General features: G+C 37.5%; 1 protein-coding gene across 2 annotated transcripts; it reads left to right on the plus strand.

The window, feature by feature from the left end:
* Positions 1-3,070: 3,070 nt before the first annotated feature.
* On the plus strand, positions 3,071-25,593 carry LOC134746512 (sarcoplasmic calcium-binding protein, alpha chain). Of its 2 annotated transcripts, none has more exons than XM_063680924.1 (4): positions 3,071-3,215; positions 12,624-12,802; positions 15,588-15,821; positions 24,201-25,593. In XM_063680924.1, exons 1-4 carry the CDS (start codon positions 3,164-3,166, stop codon positions 24,321-24,323), a joined length of 588 nt encoding a protein of 195 aa, XP_063536994.1. In that variant the 5' UTR covers positions 3,071-3,163; the 3' UTR covers positions 24,324-25,593. The 2 variants fall into 2 exon arrangements, with proteins under 2 accessions (XP_063536994.1, XP_063536995.1); XM_063680925.1 differs by having other exon boundaries at positions 12,624-12,790.
* Positions 25,594-27,397: the final 1,804 nt, after the last annotated feature.

The raw sequence follows: 27,397 nt of genomic DNA on the forward strand, positions 1-27,397 counted from the left end.
ACATTGACAATGACATCTAGCCTAAATGTCATATAGCGTTTCGTTGTTACTGTGGTATTGTTAGGATCAACAATTTAAAGTAATTAATAACAAATTGTAATAAATTGTTTTAAAAGTTACCGAAACTCAACTAAAAAAACTCACAATGAAGAAATAATAGAATGATTTTGTTATGAAATAATCACACTAAACTTTTCTTACACCACTTGGATCAAAACGCCCAATGTCCCACTTGTTATAGACATAGTCACATAGTAGATTACCGCACCGCACCGCGATCTTAGTGCGGTAGTCTGTTACAGTTTACATGTAAAAAAGTAAGTAGAGCAAAAGTAGAGTTAGATCAAGGTAAGTCTGCAACGACTTTGATAGCACACGCAGTGCGTTATTTATACGTAATAATTTCATAGAAGTATGACGTTAAAATAACACTTGCACTGCGTGTGCTATCAAAATCGTTGCAGACTTATCTTGGTCTAACTCTACATATAAATTAATGTAAACACATTTTTTAACCACTCTAGGACAGATTAGTTGGTAGAGTAGAACGTTAACATTTAATCCGTTTAATCATACACACACGAGAGATACCGATGCCCTGAGGGTCTACCGCGAACATCAAAGTTCGCAAATTGCGGGTATCTATCTTTTACTCCAATTAATTAAGACGTGATTAGAGTGACAGAGAAAGATGCCTGCAACGTGCGAACTTCGGTGTTCGCGGTTATAGCCCTGATGTGTCACGACCACAGACCTAAAATTTATGCTTAAGTTCTGTGGTCACGACACTCACGACCCCCTACCCCCAGCATTTGGGTACCTATCGACAAAAGGAGGAGGAAGAAGCTTAGACAGTTTCAACTGAACTGAATTATTTATGATTATAGTATATTAGGATGCTATTCCAAATGAATTAGTAGTCTAATGTCACAATACTTAAAAACCGCGCGAACTTCTAAACTTTCAAAACAGTGTGCAAGTCAAAAAGTTTAAGTACTCTTGACATTTGTGCAATTGAGATTCGAGTTATTTGACTCATTTGTTTTAGTTAATCTGCCATGCGAGTGAATCAGTGTTATTTGTAAGATATGACGACGCAATCGGAGCTTTGTATTAGCAAATGCATTACGGCCTCGCGACCAGCGCAGCGATCACGCCAGGAGTCTTATTCTGTATGGCTATTGACAATAGATTGTTCTTAATGTCCTTTAACAGACAATCCTCGCGGCATGTTAAGATTTTTATTTTAGCCTATTTTAGTGTAGGTACAACTACTGAGCAAAGGTCTAAATAAAGTTATGTAATTTAAAAATAAGTGCTGCATAATGCGCGTACATGTCCTACTAAAAATTATGATACTTATAGATAACTAGCGACCCGCCCCGGCTTCGCACGGGTAGTTAAACTAATTTACACAAAACCTTTACAAATTATACATATAAACTTTCCTCTTGAATCACTCTATCTATTTAAAAAAAACCGCATCAAAATCCGTTGCGTAGTTTTAAAGATCTGGGCATACATAGGGACAGATGGACAGACAACGGAAAACGACTTTATTTTATACTATGTATATAGGGATTAAAAATGAAACAAGTTAGTTTTTAAATATATTAATAACGGGTCACTCACGTGTTTTAAGTCGAAAACGCTCGACATGTTTCACTCCGTACCGAGGAGCGTCATCAGGAGCTTGCGTCGACGGTGACGGACCGGCGCAGACTGCGGGCCGCAGCCCTCCGCGCCCATTTCCATCATTTGACAATAATGCCGTAAACGAGGGTAGTTTCTCGCCCCCCCTGCCGCCACCGGCGCCCGCGCCGAGTCATCGGGCGCGGAGGGCTGCGGCCCGCAGTCTGCGCCGGTCAGTCACCGTCGACGCAAGCTCCTGATGGCGCTCCTCGGTACGGAGTGAAACATGTCGAGCGTTTTCGACTTAAAACACGTGAGTGACCCGTTATTAATATATTTAATATGTCTGTGTCTCACGGAAGTTTTGTTATTAAGTTAGTTTTTACTATTTATCCAATCATATAAACATAAAAACATCTGAATAAGGCTTAATTAACCTTTATCTACCTATATATCCATTATCTAAGAACCTTTTATGCCAGTCCTGCCCTTCTTGCAAAACTACACAGTTAGGGGAGGTATTCGCCCATCGCGACTTTCTTGGTGACCGAATCGTGCTCCGAAGCATGTCCTAGAGAGATTCAGTTTGACTCTTCGAAATTAGTGACCGAAGAATACCAAGCCATTAAATAGAAGAGACTAGACCTACTAAAATGACAGTTTGATTGGCCAGTTTCCTACACAATCCTCTTGGTTTTGTACTTAAATGACGTGTGTCCACTATCAGTCGGACAAATTACGGTAATTTAACTGTTATTTTAGTATTTGGGATATTAGAACAAATTTTAGGTCCCAGCACCGGTCTTCGGGAAGTTGGTCTGCATCAGAATAACTCCTCGGGTCAAGCGCACTGCCAAACGAAAGCTTTAGCCCATCGATACGTGAATATATTTTCAAATGCGTGACTATGCGTTGATATTCGCGTCGCCTCTAATTTTAGGCGAACCGGTATAGGTAGGCTTGGAGATCCATAAAGGGCTCTACATACCTTACATCAAATCACAAGTTATTTTAGATACATTGCGGCTTTGGATCCATCGATTAAATTTGTTGCACATCTTAGAAGATAATGTATCAACATTTTTAGGGAGGAAAAGATAGAAGGGAAGGAAAACCCAAACGCAGTTATATGGATTATGGGATCCCAAGAAAATCTGGAAGTCGTATAGTATAAAAGTCAAAGAGCTGGCGCGACTTAAGAGGATACTCCACCGCCAAGAGAATGGTAGGTAACTTTTTTCTGGTTGAAGACTTGATGAGATTCTAAACAACTAGTGGTTCCATGAGCTACAGATCTCGCGAATCCCCATAGCTTCGCCGTTTTGAGATTGTGTAGAGTATGAGTGTTGGACAGACATACGAAAGCATTTTTGAGGGATCACATTATACTGGCAGATCAGAGTCGGTACTCATGGTATAAGCGATAGGAACAACTGCCCAGCTTTGGTAGTACGGTTGGTAAACGCGCAGTGCAGCGGCGCGGCCAGTTGCCTCGCGACCGCCGCGCCCGCCGCCCGTCTGTGTTGTCACAATGGCGTACTCGTGGGACAACAGGGTTACGTTTGTGGTTCGATTTCTATATGGTGAGTGTGATAAAAAATTTCGGTCCTATTAATTTTTTTTAAGTTGATATTTCGGTGTCTTAAGAAGTGATGAAAGAAGTTCGGATTAGTTTGTGTCTTCGTTATTTTTAAGTGTTTTAGTTGTTTTTAGTAAAACTTCACTAAACTGAATCAGTTTAGATAGTTTTTTTATGTTATTTTTATAAGTTAAGTTTTCATACTGGCAACATTCAACTTTCGGGGTTAAGTTATAACCGTATGTCGTTAAGTTTGAAAACTTTGAAACGATCGAGTGCGAGTAACAACGTTGATATTAAGTAGGTATAACAATGAGATGACGTCTACTATCTTCAATTAACCCTTGATGGATACAGAGACAAATAAACTTTGAAAGCCTTCAGACACTAACAATCTATGATCCCATCTATCAACACACAAATTTCTTAAACCTCTTTCAAGTACCACTCAAAATTTAAATAAACCTAAGCATTCTCCACACATAATGTTGCACTAACTATGTAGGTACCTACTTAAAATAGGTAGCTGTGGATGCAGCTATAGTTAATAACCTATAGTGTATTTTCATGCTCAGATATTTCAATGATACCTTCCTACTTATCTCGTAATACAGACCTATTGGTGAAGTTCAAAGCCAGCTTTGTTCCTTCCAGTCTTTTATTGGATATGACCTATTTCATTTGTCCATATCTCCAAGACAGAAATTGCTTTTTTCTGAAGTTGATCAGATATTTAAAAGAGACGACGACTGCGACTGTCGAATCGCTGCAGCCAAGACTTTGATCCCAGATACTATCATCAGTATCATTACTCCAAATATTAGAATACACTGTTATTGTTACTTGTATTCCTGGTACTCAAATGCCATTGTGTTTGATTGATTATCGAATAAGATGGACCATTAAGGGAATAATTGGCAGTTGTGGCTTCGTACAATGTTTACTAGCTACAGGTTTACTGCCAGGTCATGTGACCCTGGTCTAGCGGCCAATTGTAATGTGATAGTTGACATAGTTCCTAATAGATGTAGCGAATATGAAGGACTTGGAAAACCTTTGAAGAATTTGGTAAAAAACATTAGGAACAAGTAGGCATGTCCATCTGTCTAGAGCTTATTCGCTTCATAAAATCTTGGATCAGGTCTGGAAGCGATAGCAATAGATTTGCATTTGTTCTAGGAACAACATCTTATACCTATCCCACTAGATCAAGGTCCTCCAAACTCTTTGACCCAAAAGCCACTATCAAGCATCCGCTTCCGTTTCGCGGGCCGGAGTTGTGTGTAGGTAATTTTACTTCTTTCGCGTGCTGAATCCCACCCACGGGCTGTAGTTTTATGACTCCTGCCCCCTGCTCTAGTGGTTAACAACCGCTTTTGAGATAAAAGTGCATCAGAAAGCCCATCGAGATAAAAGACTGCACAATACAGGTGGGATTTACGAGTATGAACAAAGTTGTTCCAATGTCCTTGAACTGCCGGCGTATTTTTGTATTACAATGCGATATATCTGTCGACGATTGTTGGGAAATGTTACGAAAGTAGCTCCAATAATATCTAGCTCTATATCTATCTATCGATAGCCTGCATGCATTGTGGTGCCAATGGACCGTAGCTTCTGAGTAGTAGAGGTTATTTTTGAATGAAGATTTTAGGAACTTCGATAGTTGTTTTGATTAATTATCTGAGTGGTACACATGTTGAATAGTCGAATGGAATTCATTAAATTTCAGCTGTTCTTTTTCAATTCGTGGAAATGTTATATTAACCTACTTAAGTATTATTTTGTGATATATTGGACATTTAAGAACCGATTATTAACAATTATATAGAGTTGTACTGTTTAGGTTATGCTTTATAGGTACAAAATTAGTTAACAGGGTAATGACATTGTACATTCATTACCTACATTGTAGGTATAGTGTAATTTAATATTGCAAAATATATATCTACGTTCTTTGATTATACATTTATTCCGTTTTGTTATAATTAAAACAAATTTTGTTATTATTCCGTGGAAATTTGAATTTCTTATATAATATTAATAGAAACAGGTTTTCATTTTTTTTATAATTTACTAAGGACCACTTGCACCAAGCTGGAGTTACCATGGTTACCAGTACAATTTGACACTGGGTTAACGATTTAACCGCTTAACCCCGGGGTAGTGGGATGGCGCAAGTGGCGCTAAGTATAGCAAACCATCCAGTTATGGTTCTAAAACTTTTAAATATTCAAACCAACCCAAAATAACTTGCTATTAAAACTAGATTAAACTGAGTCAATTTGGAGTGTTTGGACTTCACTAATTGAGAGAAATATTATTTTAGAACGTTATTTACACTTACACGAATAGAATTAGGAATCATCCGCGATAGACAGAATATTTACATGCAAACTGACATAGTTGCCAACACGTCTAGATTACAGTCAGCCAGACTGCCACTTGTTAGATTATTGAACTAATGGATGACGCTGACGCATCTACAATATAGAAAAGAAGTTCTCTTATGAACTTATTAGGTACTAATTGTGGTATTGGTGTTGCTAAAAAAAATCCTAGTTACATTGGTACTAAGGTTTACAATACAATCTCTCCGGAAATTAAACAGGCTTCTAGCTATAATTCATTTGTACGACAAATAAAAGCAAAACTTGAAATAGACGCTTTGTACTCGATTGATGAGTTTTTAGTACCTAGTATTCAATGATTAAATAATAAATGGACATGTAATATATAATATAAAAAATATCTAATTTTCTAATATGTAATAGCTAATTGATAGCAAAATGTGTATTAATGTGTTAATAATATAAAACTGTATATGTACCTTTGTAAATTTGACGTGTAAAATGTGTATTTTATCAATAAACCATTGAATTGAATTGAAATGGACTGTTGAGGACTCCATGGACGACGAAATAACTAGGTATATCCTGGTGGAATTCGACATCATCAAGCAACTTGCACTTAGCTTAAGTGAAGGGAACGTCTACTAAGAAGTACTTACGTAAGAAGAGGTACTTATGTCCAGTGGAATTCCTTAGCTACTGGAGCAAAGATTTGCCAGAAAATGGTCGTGGACTCGGAAAGGTAAATGATACCTTTGCAGTTGGAGTTCGAGTACTTTGTACCCATAAATTACATGGACCATGGCTGCTTTCATCCACCGCTTCGTTCACTGTGTTCTAAGCAATCATCTTTACCTTGGAGCGTAAATAAATGGTGTGTGGTTTCAGCGAAATTTCATTCCTCTATAACGCTCCGTTTCTAGGATTTTTGAAAAATATAGTCTGGGGTGTAGAAACTATAATAAAACGAGTGTCCAGGATTTTAAGTCTTTCAACTGAGGCTGATCCAGCGGAGCGGAGAAGAGATGTGGGTTACAACGCGTCTCCTCTCATCTCTGCTCATCTCTGCCTCAGTGGAAAAGTAGTCTAGAGTTGAATTTTGACAACCCTAAATAGCCGAAAGGGATAGTGCCATATATTAGAAAGGGACTAGGGTTTGCTCCCGGTACTGAGTTTGTATGGCGAGAACCGAGAATTCCCGGGAATTCAGTACCGGGAGCAAACCCTAAAAGGGACAGCATGATTCGTCCCTGAACCGTTGTCAAACTTCGGTTTTGTAGGAATGGTAGGAAGTTTCCTTTCTGTACTATTATTTATTCTGTGATACGTTAGATACGCGGTTTGCAACTGCGGATTTTATTTCGTCATTCCAGCGCATAGATGATTTGGTTCCCTCCACTCTTCCTTGTACGACCAGTCGCTCTATGGAGTCATTAATTGCAATACCTACAGTCTAAATATCGTAAAGTACGAGTAGAAAAGCAATAAAATTAGTAGTAATAAATTCACTTTATGACTCAGAAATGTTAGTAGGAATTCTCATATCCGCCATAAACCTAATATTGGGCTAGCCTCAACTTCACGTGTTGAAATGTGATGTCGTTTGATGGGATCGTCAAATTTTATTGCGTTTTGTATGTATGTAAACACTTTATTGTACATAAGACAGATTACAAACACAATAAAAGAACATATTTTTGTTCTTTACAATGTACAAAGGCGGACTTATCCCTATAAGGGATCTCTCCCAGTCAACCTTTGAGCAATTGAGAATGAAACAATACACGCGCAATATATGCGTTTTCTTATACACTATCATATTTCTAATTGATGTCGATTAATATTTATGAAAAACGTGTATATTTCAAGAAATAAGAGTAAAACAAATACATACACAATAAGACCGTAAATTAACTAAATTAACATAAATATAAGCTAACTTATTTAAATAAACTAAAACTACAAACAAATTACAATTACCACTAAAAGTAAACTTACCTATTAAAAAAAACTTAATCATAAAAAGAACACCCCCATCCAGCAGGTCCGCCTATGGCAAAGAGAATTAAGTAGACATCTAGACTCTAGAATGAGCACTCTTTTTGGTAACAAAACTGATGTACTTATGGAGTGAGCACTCCATACATCAGTTTGGCGCGGCGTTTCCTCGCTCTACCGCCAGGGCGATCATCATCATCATCATCATATCAGCCTTCTATCGCCCACTGCTGAGCATAGGCCTCTCCTCGAGTACGCCACTTATCCCGGTCCTGATCGAGCCAATCTCATCCAGAAGTGACCCGCAGTCTTCCGAATGTCGTCCACCCAACGAGCCAACAGACGCCAGGCACTCCTTTCGTCTGAAAGCGGCCACCATTCCATTAACATTTTGGCCCACCTGCCATCACTCTGTCTGGCAACATGTCCCGCCCAGCTCCAGCCCAAGTACGCACCAGCCCTGGGGTCTCCTGTGGTATCTATTGATGCCTAAACCTCATAGCAACTGCGAAATTGCTTATGTATAGATAGATATTCAACATAGATTGGCATCACACAACACCCCGTTTAATTAATTTATATTTAAGCACAACCGTCTTTTAGGCGTTTTTTTTTTAAAGAATAGGTAACTGAAAAGATGATAAAGGTAAAAATGGTTCAATTTACTGTAACTGGTACCAAGCAACGATTAAAAACCTTTGTAATTATCTACTTTAACAAAGTATACCAATCATAAATACAAAGCAACTGTGATTTTAAGTTAAATATGCCCTACGTATTGACTTCGCTTTAATTGACAACCAATTTCATAATTATTTTGTATTATTTCATTAAACAGTAGGTTTAGTCACAGTATCGTCAAGATATTGAAGCTATTTCCGATAAAATATTCATATATTTTGTCGTTTCGTCAGTGTAGTTTCATGTTCAAACAAATTCATGTCAAATAGAGCTCAATATAAATTATATGAAAATGTTAACAAACCAATTTACCTTACCTTTTAATTAAGAATATCATTAATTATTCACATCGAAAATGAAATGTATTTATTTAATTAAAATAATGAGCATGGACTGAATATTTATTTTTAACAATTTAATGTAAATATTTTTAATAGAAATTCAAACACTTCGCTTTTCTTAACAACACGCTATTTGGGTACTATTTTCTGAAAAGTCCCGTATGTAGCCTTGAACTTCTCTAGAAACGAACTTCGCTAAATTACGAGTAGTTTGTGTCTGGCTGACTCAGCAAGAAGGTATCGTTCCTAATATTCAAATTAGTTACACTAATGAGTTGTTGTTGTTGTGTTTTCCTAATTCTTGTTGTGTTGTGCATTGCTTTTTTATGCCCAAACTTGAGTCCTGTTAGGTTTCCTGACCTTTGGGTAGGTACACTTCAATGTTTTCTCTATCCATATTTGATCCATCGATTTTATACCATAATGTGATGAATGAGGAAATACATTGCATATAACAAGCTAAGGATAAACGTACAGATGTGTCCGTCAATATGTCCGGTAATCTGTCCGTCAATACGGCAGGAATCAGGCATAGATGTGTCTGCAGGTCTGTCCACAATACAGGATCAGCGACGGACGGGTAAACGTATTGCTGATAACAGCAGCTTTCACGTATTTTGCAGTCCTCAAATGGCTCAAATGTGGCTCAAATCCATAACACAAGCGACATTGACTTCGTTTAGAATAAAATAGTTTTTATTTTATTTATTTATTTTATTATATTTATTTTATTTTTAGTTTTTTTAGTTTTTCTACCTATATTCTAAACGGTCAATGTAGCTTGTGTTATGGATTTGAGCCGTTTGAGGACTGCAAAATATATGAAAGCTTCTCTATCGTCGCGTTTCTATCGTCGATTGGCATAAATCTCCACATATCGCAACCGCGCTCAATCTTCTGTGTCAATTATCATTTCGAAACGAAGGTTCCGTAGTCTTGGCATAGACTTTAAATTAATACATCCATTGTCCACTCCGCCAAGTGGCAAGCGAGAGCAATTTACGCACCGTTGCGACACTGATCGGTGCTGAGCCAAATTTAATTTAATTGTAATATTTAAGCTAATAATTAATTTGAATTAGGTGGCGATGATTGCATGCGATCATTTTACAAAAAAAAGATGCTGTCTATACATTTCTTTGCTGAATATTTTCAGAAAGATTGTTAGAAGGGTCCGATAGAAGTTTTTTTTTAAATATTCGTTAGGTATCTATTACAGTTTTGACACTGGCCAAAAATACGACGGCAAGGGGTTTTGCCGATTTCATATTTGACAACTACAAATTAGGTATTATATTTTCTGGTTTAAATATAATACCTAATAAAAAATACGCTTCAGTGTGCTTTCGGAAACAGAGTATTTTTTAGGGTTCCGTACCCAAAGGGTAAAAAAACGGGACCTTACATCACAGACTACATTATATATGACTCCGCTGTCCGTTTGTGCGTCTGTCTGTCCGTCTGTCTGTCCGTCTGTCTGTCACCAGGATATCTCATGAACCGAGCTAGACATAGACAATTGAAATTTTCACAGATGTTTTTTTTTGTATTTCTGTTGCCGCTATAACAACAAATACTGAAAAGTACGGAACCCTCGGTGGGCGAGTCCAAATCGCACTTGTCCGGTTTTTCGAGCATTCCATGAAATTGTCTACCGTTGTCCCGTACAAACGCGAATTTTCTGAAGATTTGTAGGTATAGGAGTTTGTGTTTCTGTGACAAATGTTCAGAAATATGCACATAAAAATAACCGTCGTCTTTAAACGCCGATTAAAAAGTTGGAATACCGTAAAATGGGGTGAGTAGGGTTCGCGAGGAGAGTTGGGTTATGAATGGGGGAAGAAACGGGGGGTGAGATGGGATTTTAAAGCTACTGCTACAAAAATATGTAGGTATTCCAATTTAAAATGGAGCTATAGTATTTTTTTTTGATTACGTCTTATTAATATTTTTATTGGTGGCTATGATGTTTGTTTTTGTAATATTTTTTTTTGTGTGCATGTGCCTAGTTTTAAGATTTCAAACACAATGTAATATTGTTCTTGAATAAAAATGATGATGATGACTCATAATTTAAAAAAATCGATCTAACAATCTTCCAGAATCACCTTTGTATGAAAACCCATCTCACCCCAATTACGAGGGACTACGGGGTGAGGTGGGATTTCCTGTTTATCGTCAAAGTTATGAAATGGAACTACCCAAAATAAAATAAAAATTAAAATACAAACGTCCGGAACACTTATTATATACACCATTCAGTTTGCATATTTAAAAATAAAATGTTATCGAGGTTTGAATGACAGTTATGCTCCTACTCACCCCATTTTACGGTAAATGAAATAAAATGCGTTTGTACGGGACAGCCCGTGGAATACTCCAATACAGAAATGGGTAAATATTTATCACGGTATTCGTATTAGTATTTCGTACACAGGTGTTACGTGATAGTCTGTTTCACATGGGCCTTGGTAGGGCACGGTAATTATTTGATTGATTTATGTATGAACAATATTTCATAATGTCTCATTTAACTTGAAATGATTTGATAGTTGTATTATAAAATGATTTCTAAAGTCAATAACAGATTTTAAGTCACTAAAAATAATAAAATTAAATATATCTGTCCATAACCATTAATAAATAAATAAAATAAATATTATAGGGACATTCTTACACAAATTGGCTAATTCCCAGTAAGCTCAAGAAGGCTTGTGTTGTGTTGTGTGTGTGTGTGTGTAGGGATTCGAACCCAGGACCATCGGCTTCACAGGCAGGGTCACTACCCACTAGGCCAGACCGGTCGTTTAATATTTAAAGTATTTAATTTGTATAAAAAAAAATAAACTTCAGATATCAATATTGGATTTACGTTAGTATATTCACATGCGTATGTGCGTGACTATTTGTTGGCAAGCAATAATAAATCATATATAAAAAAGTTAAGAATTTTTCTAACATACAATTAAGTACTACCTTGATAGAGGACGATACTCACGTTAGAACGGTCCGGGCCCGGTTCGTTTTCTATAGAAATCATCACGTGATCACCGTTCACCTGCCATAGAACATTTAAGTGTAGGACGTTCTAACGTGTCATCCTTAAAGTACATAGCTGCAGTGTATTATGTATATGTCGCATTTTACAAACATGAAAAGTTTTTTGCCTCCTGTCATAAAAAAATCACTTTATTTACCTACATTTCGTTTGCGCTTTATTGGATAAAGACGAGTAGTTCTCGTAGTTAAGTAGGTAATAGTTGAATGTTAAAATTTTGAACATAACAGTAAAGCTTTTTGTGCGGTTTGGTTATGTCACGAATTGTTTAAGACAGGCCATTAACGCTTCTTATAGTTTCTAGTCTTGAGTATAGTATTTTCTATTTTCAGTACGAAGTTTCAGTCATATGTCGCCACGGCGTACAGAATGTCGAGCCGAACGTCGTATCGTACATAAATCTTTCACCGGGTAAATATTTATTCAACGGATCTGCTGTGATTGTCTGATGGCAGGGCTTGGCAACATTCTATAATTTAAACATAAGTATGTATTTATGTTGAAACTTCCTCATCACATCTGAAATCACAAACTTATAGTTGTCTTAATCATTATTCTTTATTAGTAATAATTACGAGATAGAGGCAGGAAGTCGCTTTTAGTTAGAAAAACAACAAACTCCAGGAATGATTTTTTTTCAATAGGAAAAATTAAGATTATGTTTTACTATTTAGATTTTTCCGAGAATGCGTAAATCCGAGTTAAGTTTTAACACTGCAAATTTATCAAGTGAGACCTTTAGAATATAAAAAAGATGCTCCAATTGGCAATTAGGTATATAGACTCTGATTACGCTTACTTTGCATAAACTTGGCAGTAAGAATGCATACCTGCTCCATACTTGGCATAAAAACTTAGCATGGTCCGAATCTACCGTATTCTCGCGCAAAAAAAAAAACATTCAAATGGACGTACTTACTTCCCACATAATGTCATAATTATTCCTTTAAACGAAAATTATAAACGAATTTCCGTTTTTACAGACATAGACAACAACGGTTACCTCGACGCGCACGACTTCCACTGCCTAGCCCTCCGCTCGTGCGTTCTCGAGGGCAAGGGCGACTGCTCCGCCGGACGGCTACAGAAGTACCAGCACATCATGCTCAGCCTGTGGGAGGAGATCGCCCAGCTGGCTGACTTCGACAAGGTTCCTGACTATGTCGGTTATCCCCTCCTTTACATACATACGCCACGCAGACAACGCCAGCCTTTTAGGTTAAGTTGGGGGTGAAATGCTTCGGGCTAGGATTGGTTAGGCAGCAGATGTGTAACAGTACCACTACCACCAGGAGCGGTATTCGACATGCGTTAAGTGACGTTACGTGTTGAACTTCAGTTGAATGGAAGAAATCGTGTGTTGTCGAATAGGTAAATTTGACATTAGCAATCCACAGTTAGGTGACAACGAAACCAAACCGAACCACGACGGGTTCAGAGCCATTTTAAACCGTATAGTAGTAAGAAAACAAAGTTGATTTTTGTTGAATAATTTTTTCAATGAATGAGTTTTGGTTGTACCAAATGATACTTTCCACGGTTGATGAACAAATGATTCATTCCACTGTTGAACTGATGTTGAAGCCGAAACTGACAGTTGTGCATCTCGAATAGGGCCCCAGTTTTGACACTGACACATTCGCTCACGTCTACATAACTTACTTTCTATGCATCTCGCTCGTATACTCGCATATTAATGCAAGCGAGATGTGTAGAGGCTATGCTCAGATATTTATGCACAGATTGGGCGCGCCGATATATCTGATAGCTACTGTACGTAAATATTAAACAGTCTTTAAAGAATCTATAGACTAAGCTGGTAAAACAGAAGTAGGTTAGGTACTCTAGCAGTCTTAAGAACTGACAAAAAATAGGTGGATTTAGAGATTGATTTAGATAACATCAAGTACACTGTTTTTCGCTTAGTTACAATTTTGCGTATCAACAACCACCATGTCGATTTTGCGGAGCTATCGTCATATCATAATAGTTACTCGTAAATATCAGAGGGCCGATGCCGATGACTGGGTCGAGTGGAGAAAATGAGGGGAGGCCTTTGCCCAGCAGTGGGACACTAAAGTAGGCTAATAAAAAAAAACAGAGGGCCTATCGCGAACACAGAAGTTCCCATATTGCGGACATCTTACTCTGTCACTCTTGTTACGTCTTAATTAGAGGAAAAGAGAAAGATGGCCGCAATTTGCGAACTTCAATGTTCAGGGTAGGCCCTATGAAGTTCTATTTGCATCCTAGGTCAAAGCATTTCTCTCCTTGTCACACCACACACACGCTACTCTACTTTTACTCTTCTTTCATCATAGTTTGCATGAACAACTCGACTGTAGAACTCTTTCTTACCTTCTGCCGTAGACAAAGTAATTAGAACTGTAGAAATAGTAGAAATTAAATAAAATGGAACTAAAAAAATTCCATACTAAATTGTTGCCATGTTTAAGAATTTTACGTCAAAAATGTGACAGTTACGTAGGAAGTGGCGCCCTCAATTATTTTCTACAATTTCTTGTCGGACTATAACTGGTATTGTTGTGTTATCGATGGTACTGACTACTAATACATCACTTATTAGAAAGAGAAAAGTCTTTCGGCCGCGTATGTAACCAAGTTTTGTAACCAGGTACAAAATAAGAAAAGTTTCTCTTTTCTCGTAACCAGTTACAAACTAAAACTTTCTCGGCCGCCTTTGTAACTATCTTTTGTAACCGCTGCGAGGTTACAAAAGAAGAAAGTTTTATTTTTTCTCGTTACCAGTTACTTAACTAGACGGAGCCCCGCTTCGCGGGCCTCCTTTTTTTGGACGGGTTGCCCTTCGGGCATCTGAAGCTACCTAACGAACCTAACCTACTTACCTACCTACGTTTTTTTCCCCAAAATGTAATGTTTTCACGGACGTCACATTAAAGTAATAGTTAGGTAGGTTAAGGTTCGTTAGGTAGCTTTAGATGCCCGAAGGGCAAACCGCCTAGAAATAGGAGCCCCGCGTAGCAGGGTTTCGTCTAGTTAAGTCGTAAAGGAAATGTTTTTTGAAAAGAAACAGTCCGACAACATGGTAACTATTTAAAAATATTTCCAAGTCTATAAATATTTTTACTAGTTTAATTGTAACTGGTTAGGAGAAAAGAAAAAAAAATCTTATTTTGTACCTGGTTACAAAACTCGGTTACATACGCGGCCGAAAGGGTCCAATCGGTTTTTTAGATTTTGAAACGACTAGGTACTTAGCCTATCTTAGGCTCACAGAATTCCTGCTACTTTTCTCTTTCTACCACGTCCGTAGGTCACCGACATAGTAACAAAGTAACAACGCAACAGCTACTGCACCGCTTCCCCAATTATACCGGGTGGATATTCAGCGTTTTTACCGGGTTTTTTCGTCATTATTCTCAACGGAAAATATTGTTTTAAGAGGTGATGCTTAGAGTTAAGCCGCTTATCCACTAGAGACAACCTCGGGTCGAGCGGCTACCTTGCGCCGAGGCCGCGCAAGTTGAGACGCTAACCGCGAGCCTAAGGTTGAGGCAACAGCGTCTCCACTTGCGCGGCCTCGGAGCGCGGCAGCCGCTCGACCCGAGGCTGTCTCTAGTGGATAAGCGGCTATAGCTCTTTCAATACGTAAAAGTAGATAGAACTGACACTGAGTCTACCTTGACCTAAGCCGCCTAAGGTCTCTAAGCAATTTCTACACCAACTTGCTAACGACAAAGTGTGGTAGCGCAGTGATAAACGTCATATTTTCATTTGATTTTCACGTTTATGATGGCGCTTGTACACTTTTCCGTTGCCAAGTCTTTGCAAAGTTAGTTTAGACGGCGCGCGCATCTTCCTTTTGTGTTAACGGCGCCATAATGTTGAGAACAATGATGCTAATAGACGCTTAAAACGCTGGAACATTCGCCCGACCAGCACCCGCTCACCAACTTTACTTTCAGGACGGCACCATCTCCGTCGATGAGTTCAAACAAGCAGTCAAGAACAGCTGCGTGGGAAAGCGGTACGAGGACTTCCCTCAAGCGATGAAGGCGTTCATCGAGTCCAACTTCAGGATGATTGACATCAACGCTGATGGAGTCATGGGGGTGGAGGAGTACAGATATGACTGCGTGCAGCGGATGGTGGTGGAAGACATTAAGGTCATCGATGATGCTTTTGATACGTTATTAAATGTAAGTATTTTGTCGGATGAAGGTACTTATTGCCAGTCAGTTGTCAATAAGGCAATACTGGCATAAAAAATATAGGTACCTATATTTTTTTTCCCTATTAATTAGTAATCAGTGTGCTTATTGCTTTCATAGGTTATACAAGTTGGTACATTTAACGACTAACGACCGACGATTAACGACTGGCAAAGGCTACGTTTTAATCGAGGATTAAGTAAGAGCAATCCGTTCAATATTACAAAAAGAAATCAGTCTGCCCACATACTTACTGAAATGTAATATATGATTGATGAACTTGGCGCCAGCATAGATTTTCCATGTATCTAGTTTTGTAAGGGATTTGGCTTCCAAGCCATAAAATTCAAAAAAGAACAAGAATATGATACTCGTAGGATTAACAGGTAAAACCTATGCTGGCGCCATTTGTAAAATACTTCGACCGGCCAACCAATGGGGTTGTTACAATAATTACGAAGACTGGGCGTAACGATACATCCTTACAAAATTCCATTTAATCGTACAATAAAAACGCCATTATTACTTTTCTCATTATAGAAAACCAATATTATAAAGAGGGATTTCGTAGATATACAAATGTGTCTTGTCCATGTGGAACAATCAAAATTGTAAAAAAAATCTAGGTACACAGATTTTCACTTTATTGCAATGTCTTACGGTAAAAGTTTGTATACTTATTAATGATCGTAAATTCTGTGACAATACAAACAAAGACTACACGTGGCATACGTCTTACTTGACTTTTTTTTATTACATACATGGACAACCAACAGCTATAAACATTTCTATAAGCTACAATATAATTACAGCCAATTACAGGATCTCACTTATAATAATTAAATATACAAAGATCAAATATAATAATTACAATGTACTTATACACATAAGTACCTACAGCACAAGCCAAAGTGTGTACTGCCAGATGCAAAACTGCATAGACACATTAGGAATGGAATTCATTCATAAAGTGACCATGCACTTCCACCGCTGACTGTACAAAACTTTTAACGAAAAACCGAAATACAAGAAATACAAATGTACTTAAACGTATATAGTATAACTTTAGTAAGCCGAGCCCGAACCTGCACTGAATGTTAAGTATATCAAACTATAAATTAAGTAAAACTTTAAAACTTTTTAATACATGATTGTCGAACTATAATTATACTAATTTTACTTTGTGACACAGGTGATAGTGTTCCCTCTACTTTGTCATTTGGCCTCCGCGACACATAAATTTTTGATGGGTTTTCCGCTCGTAAGCTATTTATAATTTTACACTGAGATACTAGTAGCATAATATAGATTGACTGTTGTCATAAGGATTATGAAGATTGGCATTAAATAATGAGTTTTTCGCGCTGCCATTTCTCTGCGTTTTTAAATATTATTAGTTTTTCTACTCGTCGACTATAATAGTTGAATTAAAATTTCGTATAGCAAAGCATAATTGCGTACTTTTCATATATGGGCTCCCAACTCAACTATAATATTAATTTCGATACGCTGTAGTCAACTATAAAGAATTTGACCAATCACGTGCCACGTGCCGCCGCGGTCCTATAGAAAACACATAATTTCAATTTCAATTCAATTTCATTTTTTTTTTGTTAGTACAAATGTGTATTAATAATCACAATGTTATTGTAAGCTATAAAAGTATATAATAATCAAGAATATATTAATTAATTGAAATTAAAAAGAAATGAAATTAAATCAAAAATAAAATACAATGATTACAACTTGATTGAATGAAAATAAATATTAAATTAAAATTAATAATGTTATGTAATTAATAAAAATGTCATATATTTTAGATAAACGCGCGACTATTTGTCTACTGAGATACTTACCAATTTTCATTAATTATTTAGGTTTTATAGTAAAACATGTATTATTTTAGATGACTCGTAGAAGAAGTACTGTATACAATAGTGATAAATCAAACTTTTCAATCTCGTACCTTACTCAGGCAACTCAGCAAGCTTCGTTACCTAAACACGGTACTCGACTGAAAAGCTATCACGATTGTATAAAATATTATTTCTAAATTAAATTGTAAGATAAACGTACTAACGGCTTCTATTGAAATCGCAAATTAACCGTAGATTGTAGTATTGTAGAGCACTGAAGTCATTCGACTCGTCAGAATGACAAGTTGAGACATAGCCACGTAAAATAGATTTTCTTTAAACGACATTTTACAACGAATTGCCACATACCAAACCTGTCTTATTTCGCTTTAAATTTCTTTTGAATCACTTTTGGACGTAACCTAGAAAAGTTACGTTGACGATAACCAGAACCTTTTACAACACCTATCACAGTTTTGATCGGAATAAATCTTCTAGATCTCTTTGATTATAACCATCACTGTCCACGTTAATCTGTTATGTGTTTATGTTTAATATTAAATTAAAGTGGGGATGTGTGGTACTTGCAGAATGTGACGAAAATACGTTAGTTCTCGAATTCTTACTGCTAGGCTGTCTGGCCGCGTAGCCACTGTAGCCAACACGCCAATCGCTAACGCTCCGTAGCGATCGAAACGCAACTGTCACTGTCGCACTAATATCGAAGAGTGATAGAGAGACACAAAGTATTTCGTTATCGAAGCGATTGTTAGGTTACCACCGGGTTGATGATGAAAACTAATACTTGTACCAATATTTTAACTTTATTCGTTCGTTACCAACATAATAACGACCAATTTACAATAAATATTCCAAAACGTCTACACTGTAACTCGTCTGTACACGAACTGCCCCTTGTCACAGTGTACCCGCCTTTTAATAACAATTCAACATGGCGGGAACCAGTGACAAGTAAGGGTCAACTGATACTCTTTTTTAAGCTAATCGTAAAAGTAAAAATGATCAAAATATAAGCTATCAATAAATAATGATCCTTACAAACAGTGTTGCTAACACGATAGCGATTGTCACCTTGGCTAGGCCGGCTGATGATCGAACCATCCAGATTTCGATTTCGAAAAACTGTCCTTAGTGACACATATATCTGTAAAAGTTAACCATCTCCATAAATGCACTCCCCGCCCGCAACTTTTAATATTACCTAATTACACAATTATAAAAAGTTGCGATTGGTCAATAAAAGTTTTGATTGGCTAAAATAAAATTATATACGTCAAACCTTTTGCGCCGCATTACAATATTCGACATTGTTGCGCGCTTAATCAGTTGAGTCGCTCGCGACACAAATGACAATTCCCGTGGGATCAATTTTCAGCACTAGTCAGACTTCTATAGTTATTCTAGTTATTTTTTAAGGCTTTTCTCAATTTGCAAGACTTTAGTAATTAAGTCGAAGCTTGAGTGTACTTAAGATTTTCAAATGGTTCGGGACTTCGGAGACTTAAGTTTTCTCTAGAGAAGACTTGAGTTTTTTCTACGGAAGAAGCAAAATTTACTTACATGACATAGGTACTTATACCTACCTATTTAATCTTCAGTTTATAACTAAAATTAAAGCAAAAATAAGATTTACAATAATTCAAAATGAGGTTCAAATTTAAGCACCCGTCTTTTTTTGTTGAAACCGTTTTTTTTGCAAATCTACTTCATATTACGTAAGTACGCGTAAACAAAACACATGCCTACACTAATTGGTTCGTGCTTTCCACTTGCTTGCGCTAATATCGGAATAACAACCCAGGAATAGGGCGTTTGGCAAGTCTCGAAGTAGATTGATGTCAATGACGACTCGCGGGTGATTAACAGTCTATCGGCAGGATTGATCACTTTGTGTGGGACGAACACTGTGGTATGCAGTTCAGACCAGCTTTTAGCTTTAGACTGTCGTCCCTGATATGAAAAGCTGACAGTTTCCAATATCGAGATTAGCAGTCGATCGGCAGGATTGATCACTCGTGTGGGACGCATACTTTGGTATGTAGCTCAGACCAGCTTTAGACTGTCGTCCCTAAACTGAAAAGCTGTCAGTTTCCAATATCAAGCTAACGAGCGACTAACAGTCGATCGATAGGATTGATCACTCGTGTGGGACGCAAACTTTGGTATGTAGCTCAGACCAGCTTTAGACTGTCGTCCCTAAAATGAAAACCGACAGTTTCCAATATCGAGCTAACGAGCGACGCGAGCGACTAACAGTCGATCGATAGGATTGATTACTCGTGTAGGACGCAAACTTTGGTATGTAGCTCAGACCAGCTTTAGACTGTCGTCCCTAAAATGAAAAGCTGACAGTTTCCAATATCGAGCTAACGAGCGACTAACAGTCGATCGATAGGATTGATCCCTCGTGTAGGACGCAAACTTTGGTATGTAGCTCAGGAGTCGTAGCACGGTACGCTTATCACCATGCCTGTTACGTTCTAACAAGTATGTGAGTGCGAAAGTGACGGACTTAGTGATAGGGAAAACCATGCTGCGCGGGCAGACCAGCTTTAGACTGTCGTCCCTAAAATGAAAAGCTGACAGTTTCCAATATCGAGCTAACGAGCGACTAACAGTCGATCGATAGGATTGATCACTCGTATGAGACGCAAACTTTGGTATGTAGCTCAGACCAGTTAGGATGACTCACGTTAGACCGGGCCGTGACCGGGCCGGGGCTTCCGGCGCTTACTTTTCTATGACATGACAGGTGATCACGTGATGCTTTCCATAGAAAACGAAGCGCCGGAAGCCGGTCACGGCCTTAAGACTGTCGTCCCTGACATGAAAAGCTGACAGTATGCAATATCAGGCTGACGAGCGATCAGCAGCCGATCGGTAGGATTGATCTAAGCTCTGTTTTCCTAGGATAGCGGTACCGTCATATACCGAGCGTCTCCATACAAAATAATACGGCTAAATATGGATGAGTACCTAATCCTAATAGTATTTTCCTAGGAAACCAGAGCTTTGCGGCAACTTAGAACTTTCGCCCTTGAACTGAAAAGCTAAGTTTTAATCCTACCAGCATTTAATTTAATTCGTAGATCACGTAAAATTATATGTGGTATTTTCTATAAAAGGGGACCTTATTGTCGATGGCGCTTACGCCATTATTAACGATGCTCTGATATAATTACAATGCCGCGCGACGCTGTGCGGCGTAAGCGCCATAGACAATAAGGTCCCTTTTTATAGAAAATGCCCCATATTTAGTAGCAGATATACGATTAGGTACAGTCAACTGGGGAGAATAGGGATGGCTGGGGCGAATAGAGACAAAACTTAAACTGTGATTTAATTTACCTGACAATTTCTTAAAAAAATACCCACACAAATTGTATTATTCAATTGAAAATAATCGTAGGTTTTGTATGATAAAATTTGTGTGGGTATTTTTAAGAAATTGTCAGGTAAATGACCTTTAAAGTTTTGTACCTATTCAACCCATTTGACGGTACTTTATTAGCTGTAGAATAACAAAAGAAGTGTAGTCTTATTTGCTCAAATAAGGCAACGTGAATTGCTTGCATAAGAAAAGAGGGTAAAAGTAATATATAAGGACAAAGTTTCGTATTTTGAAAGCAAACATGCCTAACCCTTTGCCAAGACGTCACATCAGTAAATACGGTTTGTTTGTTTTAACACTTTTAACGAGTTGTATAACTTCAAACGCTTTAAGCGACCAAATTAAAGGCTGGAAAGTTAGAAAACGTCATAAAATTGTTGGTTAAGTATTCAAATTGTTGTTAAATAATCAACTTGTCGATGTACAGTCAGCTAAGTTGTTAACTTAACATCTTTGTATACAAATATGTATGCAGGTGTGCTAAGGCTAAGCCAATGGTTTTGCTGATTGTCCAGACGTGTACGTGTGTGTATACGTGTTCTCCACCGTATTTTCTCGGAAACGTTCGTATTTGTCATGCTACTTCATTCAACGTCAGTATTTACTTTTTGTACCGAGACTGACTGAAATGACAAGACACGACCTGACCACTACAGCAACAGAGCAACTTTTACTGTGGGACCAACCCCCGAAACCGCGAAAAAAAATTTGGCTTTAGTCCCATGGCACTTGCTTTTACACATAAAAACTGCCGTCCATAGAGTCAGATAGGTACCTACTTGTAAAGTCGTCGTCAATAGAACTTGCCAATAAACAAACCATTTTACCTTCATTACTTCGTAATATCGCCCTTTAAAAGGACAACCATGACCTTGTTAACAGTCTTTTTATAGTTAAACTAGCTTTTGCCCGCGACATCGTCTGCGTGGACTTAGTAACAGCAGCTAAAGTAAGTGTAGCGCCTGGAAAAATTATCATAGCAAACATTCAAGTTGAGCATATTATGCACACAAATTAGCAGGCACTTCATTAATTATTTCAATTCCACCCCGCTTTTTACTTTCTTAAGGGATGATTTTCGGGATAAAAACTATCCTATGTCCTTCTCAGGGACTCAACCTATCTCTATGCCAAATTTCATCAAAATCGATTCAGCGGTTTAAGCGTGAAGAGGGAACACACAGACAGACAGACAGACTTTCGCATTTGTAATATTAGTATGGATATTTAATTTATATAATTTTTTAGTTAAATTAAATGTTAATTATTAATATTTCAGGGAAAATAACCTTCGTAAAAATGTTAGGTTATGTGTCAAACGCTAACAAAATCTGTCATATTTGTTAACATTATTTGCAAGTTCTATTGACGACGACTTTACAGCATAATTTGCTAACTGTAGCGTACCAACAAGTATTTATTTCTTGAATAAACATTATAAATTATCCAGGTGACGCTCATATTACGTAGCTTTTACGTTGATAGAGCAACAGAATGAAGAATTCTATTAAAACATACGTCCGACACACCGCGAGTTCCGAAACGCAACAAAACACTCTCGTTGGCCGCTTGCCAATTTTGTGCGATAAAATCAGCTTTCCTTAATTATGCAGTAATTGACTAGTTAGTAGTTATCATACGTAGCACGTAGCGAACAAAGCTCAAGATGTCAATAACTTCCTTTAGACTCAACATCTACGCAAAACTCCGAATTGCTATAAAAACTAGAATATCCTTCGCTGACTTTACGTAATAGGCGATCCGTTTACTAATAATTATAGGTACCTTATTATTTACTAGCTTAATAAACGTAACGTTGATAGAAACATTATACTGTGAATTAAAATCTGAAATGGTTCTCTTCAAAACCATGCACATTTCCTATTAAAAGATGTTTTGTGATGTTTTATACGTAAACAAGTACACCGTCGACAGCCCACCTTATCGAAGGCTTCCTACGTAGATGAGTACTACCATTGAGTCATTGCCGTGTGTCACTGATGACGACAAAGAACATAGACAAAATTGAATTTTCGACTATAGCTGATATGCTGTGTTATCCATTGACCAGAGAACGTCATACACATATGACGAGTCTCGCCCGCTATTTGAGTTTGACGAAGTACGCTGACTTAGCGATCCAAAGAAGGTTTTACGCCTAAGGGCCACTTGCACCATCCCACTAACCCGGGGTTAACCGGTTAAACCGTTAACCCCGGGTTAGTGGGATTGTGCAAGTGGCGCTTATATGCTTACATGTCATGGCAACGCTGTCCTTGTCCTTGCCAATCAGATATATCGGAGCGGCCGAGATGTTCACAATATCTGAACACGCACTCTAACGCCTTGACAATAGAGGCGTGTTCAGATATTTGTGAGAGCCTTGACCGCTCAGATATATCTGATGGCGACTGTACTATATGTAGGCATAAGATAACACATCACGGTTCATGAGATGCAGCCTGGTGACGGACGGACGGACAGTGGAGTCTTGGTAGTGGGATCCCGTTTTTGCCCTTTGGGTACAGAAAAAAAAGAAAAAAGATAACACATTCAAAATACAATCTGTGACGCAAGCCCCTTGTACGAGTAGGTGGGCGGATTCGAAGCTACTGGAATTAAAAGAATGCTTTAATTTTGTAAATTTTCGTCTAGCTTTTGTTGGGCCATTGAGAAAAACAAAATTAACTAGCATCGCGTATTTAATGCCTTCGATCAACCGATGACCTCATAAATCCCACGATGTTGGACATGCTTCGATGACTGATGTTCATACCCCGGTGTTTTGGTTGCTGGAATGATTTTGTGTATTTATAACTTTGTTTATTATAAGAGTTACCAAACTATGAATTAATAAAAATAGGTAGTACAGGTCAAATTGTGCTTAGAAATGATAAAATACTTTCTGTTGCAGTTTTTACCTATTTTTTGGTTAGGCTTAAACAGGCTTAGGCTTAGCAACTTAGGGTTTTGGAAGCGGGCACCTACCCGTTTCCAAAACCCCGGGGTAAGCTGTTTCATCAGTGGTCTAACGATAGTTATTAAAAGTTCAAATTCTACTCGTACTCTGTTTTCTCACAAACCTTCCTTTCCTTTCAGGATGACGACAGGAAGAAGGGCGGCCTCACCTTAGCCAGATATCAGGAGCTGTTCGCGCAGTTCCTCGGAGACGAGAAGGAAGACTGCCAAGCGAAGCATCTCTTCGGCCCTCTAGAGATATAGACACCTGAGCCATAGACTTTTTACATAGAAGTTTAGCCCTTAGGGCTTTAGCTGTGACTGCTACACCTACACCCGATTGCACATTAGTGTCCAGGTTTTTGTCACTTGACATCAACTTTGGCGATAATTTATAATGTACTTAGATGGGCAAACTGGGCAATAAGGAATAAGAATTTTAGTTCGTCATAGATTTCGGGAATCCACAATTATTTCGGTAGCTGGCCAGTTCGCCGGCAGACATGTTTCTATATTTACAAAATACGCAACGTCGGTAAATGACGCCAAAAATACATCATCACTGCGTCGATACAGTGAAGCGGATTAGTAAACAAACTGACATAAACAATGGCATAAAATTGGTTTATAATAAATATGTGGTATAGTTTGTCAAGGGACTGTCTCATTTCGGGCGTAGACGGAGAGAGTCATACTGTCTTTGTCTTGCACTGGTGCTGGCTCCCAGAAGAAGGGGATAAGATTAAATTTTTTGTTTCTATTTACTGACAAGATTTGCTTGACCAACTATATGGCACCAAAATTTAAAAAAAAGACGTTCGCCTGCGAATTTTTTGTGTACTTTAGTGAAACCCTTTATTGATTTTGTAATTCGTTAACATTTGATTAATGATTGATTCCGTTGTGTAACGAAACATGTTGATTCAGTTGATTCACATACTTATTATGTGTTCGACTTTTGTTACATAAAGGAATCAAATCAATTTAATTGTTGTATTTTTTTTATCTATTCAAATCTGTCTGCTATGACTTTTAATTCCTCGATGGCCAGTTACAATTAAAACACATTATTCTTAGTATTATAAACTTTAGTGTGCGTGTTAGTTTTTTAATAGTTAAATATAACTCAGTTCTGATTATCCCGTCCCAGCACATCACAATGTGATTTTATTTTAAGATATTTTAATATAATTGTTGCGGTGAGATTTAACGTTAACTTTTGTAAGTGTTTTATTTTGTTTGTGAATTATGGAATGTTGGTACCCCCTTGTTTTTACTGTTCCTGAGGTATCATTATAATTATAAGAAAGGAACGACCAACTGGTTTCTTGTTATTTTCGTTTATATTTATATACAATGGCAGTACCTACTTTAAGGGATACGTGGGAATGTACGGGCAATGTGAATGATATGCTCACTCATACAAATGAATCTAGTCACAAATATCAATACTTAATATAATTTGTAAATACTTATTGTTCAAAATATTAATTGATGTTTTAAATTATAAAATAAAAATTGTCTAAAACCTCTATTTTTTCATTTACCTACGCCAAAACTAGAGCTAGGTACCTACCTACTTATTTATCAATAAGTGTAAGTAGGTAGTAGTACATATTATTAGTAGGTACATATTTTTTAATCAATGTATATATTGTACTTATATCTTAAGCTTAGGGAAATGTATACCCTGTTGTCACCCATTAATGGCGGTACAACAGTAGGGGAAATGTGAAGTAATTACAAACAAAGATTTAGTTTGCCATTTATTTATAAACGCTATTACATAAAATTTATAAATAACGCAATGCATTATCATTATTTACATTCGGAAACTGTCCGTAAGCCAAAGTACAATAATACAAAAAAAATACAATTTGCGTTATATTTGTTTTTATACACTTGGTGCCTTAATCTATTTTTTACATAGACTATATATCTGAACCTCGTAACTCACCAAATACTTTCATTCTAAAAACTACTTTGCTCAGCACCAAATACCGTCCACAATTCAACGCAACGTGAGGTGAGGTACGAGGTGAAGAATTAAGCCGGTTAACAACAAACGTGTTACAAGTTTTCTAAGTCACATGGGAAAATTTGGATATGAGCGGTAACTATGACCACCAATACGACCACAATATATTCTATGGACAGTATGGACATAGTCATGGGCGCTGATAGTATACACTAGCTGCGGTACCTCTATGTAAAGTCAAGGAATTTGATATCTGCGCCAGTTCGTACCTTTTCGCAGAGACAACCACCATGAAACCCGGTACGGATGTCAAATGATTATCACTATGAATATCTACGAATTGACACATCCAATTCCTTGGCGGTAGGGTAAACTCGCATTATTTGGTGACACGCCTAATTCAGTGATACAAGTTTTGAAGCATGAAGCATGACACCCAGGAAAGCTAGTGAATTAGGGCCTTTTAAATGGACCTCACGGCAAAGCCGCCGAAGCCGTGAACCCGATTCACCGAATTAGGCGTGTCACCAAATAATGCGAGTTTAGCCTACACTTCATCTCGTTCATGTTGTTCGTGCCATGGTCGCTGCAGGATGCCATAAAAGTCGGCTAAAGTCAAAAACCTCATCTCCTCCGAAAAAAGTTAAAAGATTTGCAACTTTAGATATACGTTGGCTAAAGTAGCAATTGCTAATATCCTTGAAATGGAGTTACAAGGTTTGCGATTTTAGCTGACATTTGTAAGGGTAGATTTCTGTTATACGGATGACAGTCTGTAGAGTTTATGTAGTGGCTATACTTTAAAAACAGTCATGTCATATTTTCCCACACAAGTGATCAATTCAGTTTTGAAATAGTTATTTACATGAAATAGACATCGAAAAATAGATCTGTAGATGTTCTGTTCAATAGTTCTGGGAAGTTCTAACAACTATGTTTTGGTTAAAATAATACTTTCTTAAACTGTACATTGGTGGAATAAAAAAATCTAGTTACTTAAAGCATTACTTCGTCTTAATTGATTGGCCATTTAAAGAACGTCTTTGGCCCAAATTTTCGTAGGAATGTCACCACTTAAATAAGGTTAAAAATTCATTGGAGAGGGGTATAATAAGTTGGCTTACTTTCGTTACACAAAGAAACTTACGGAATCAATTAAATTTTAGATGAAGTAAGGCCTTAAGTACCTACAGGTTTTTTACACCATACATATACCATCAATTTGTCAGTTCTATGATTTGGATATGTTAGTATCCAAACTCACTGTAATAGTTGCCTAGGTATTTGGTTTTGAAGACTGGTAAACTTATTTACGAGGAGTATGTTTTCCGCAATACAACAAAAAAATATACACAATACA

The sequence above is a fragment of the Cydia strobilella genome, chromosome 13 (assembly GCF_947568885.1).
Source record: "Cydia strobilella chromosome 13, ilCydStro3.1, whole genome shotgun sequence".
Lineage (NCBI taxonomy): Eukaryota > Metazoa > Arthropoda > Insecta > Lepidoptera > Tortricidae > Cydia > Cydia strobilella.

Coding starts and splice junctions, on each gene's coding strand:
- LOC134746512 (XM_063680924.1), top strand. CDS start 3,164: ATGGCGTACTCGTGGGACAACAGGGTTACGTTTGTGGTTCGATTTCTA. Junction 3,216..12,623: donor TGTGGTTCGATTTCTATATG/GTGAGTGTGATA, acceptor CCGTTTTTACAG/ACATAGACAACAACGGTTAC. Junction 15,822..24,200: donor CTTTTGATACGTTATTAAAT/GTAAGTATTTTG, acceptor CTTTCCTTTCAG/GATGACGACAGGAAGAAGGG.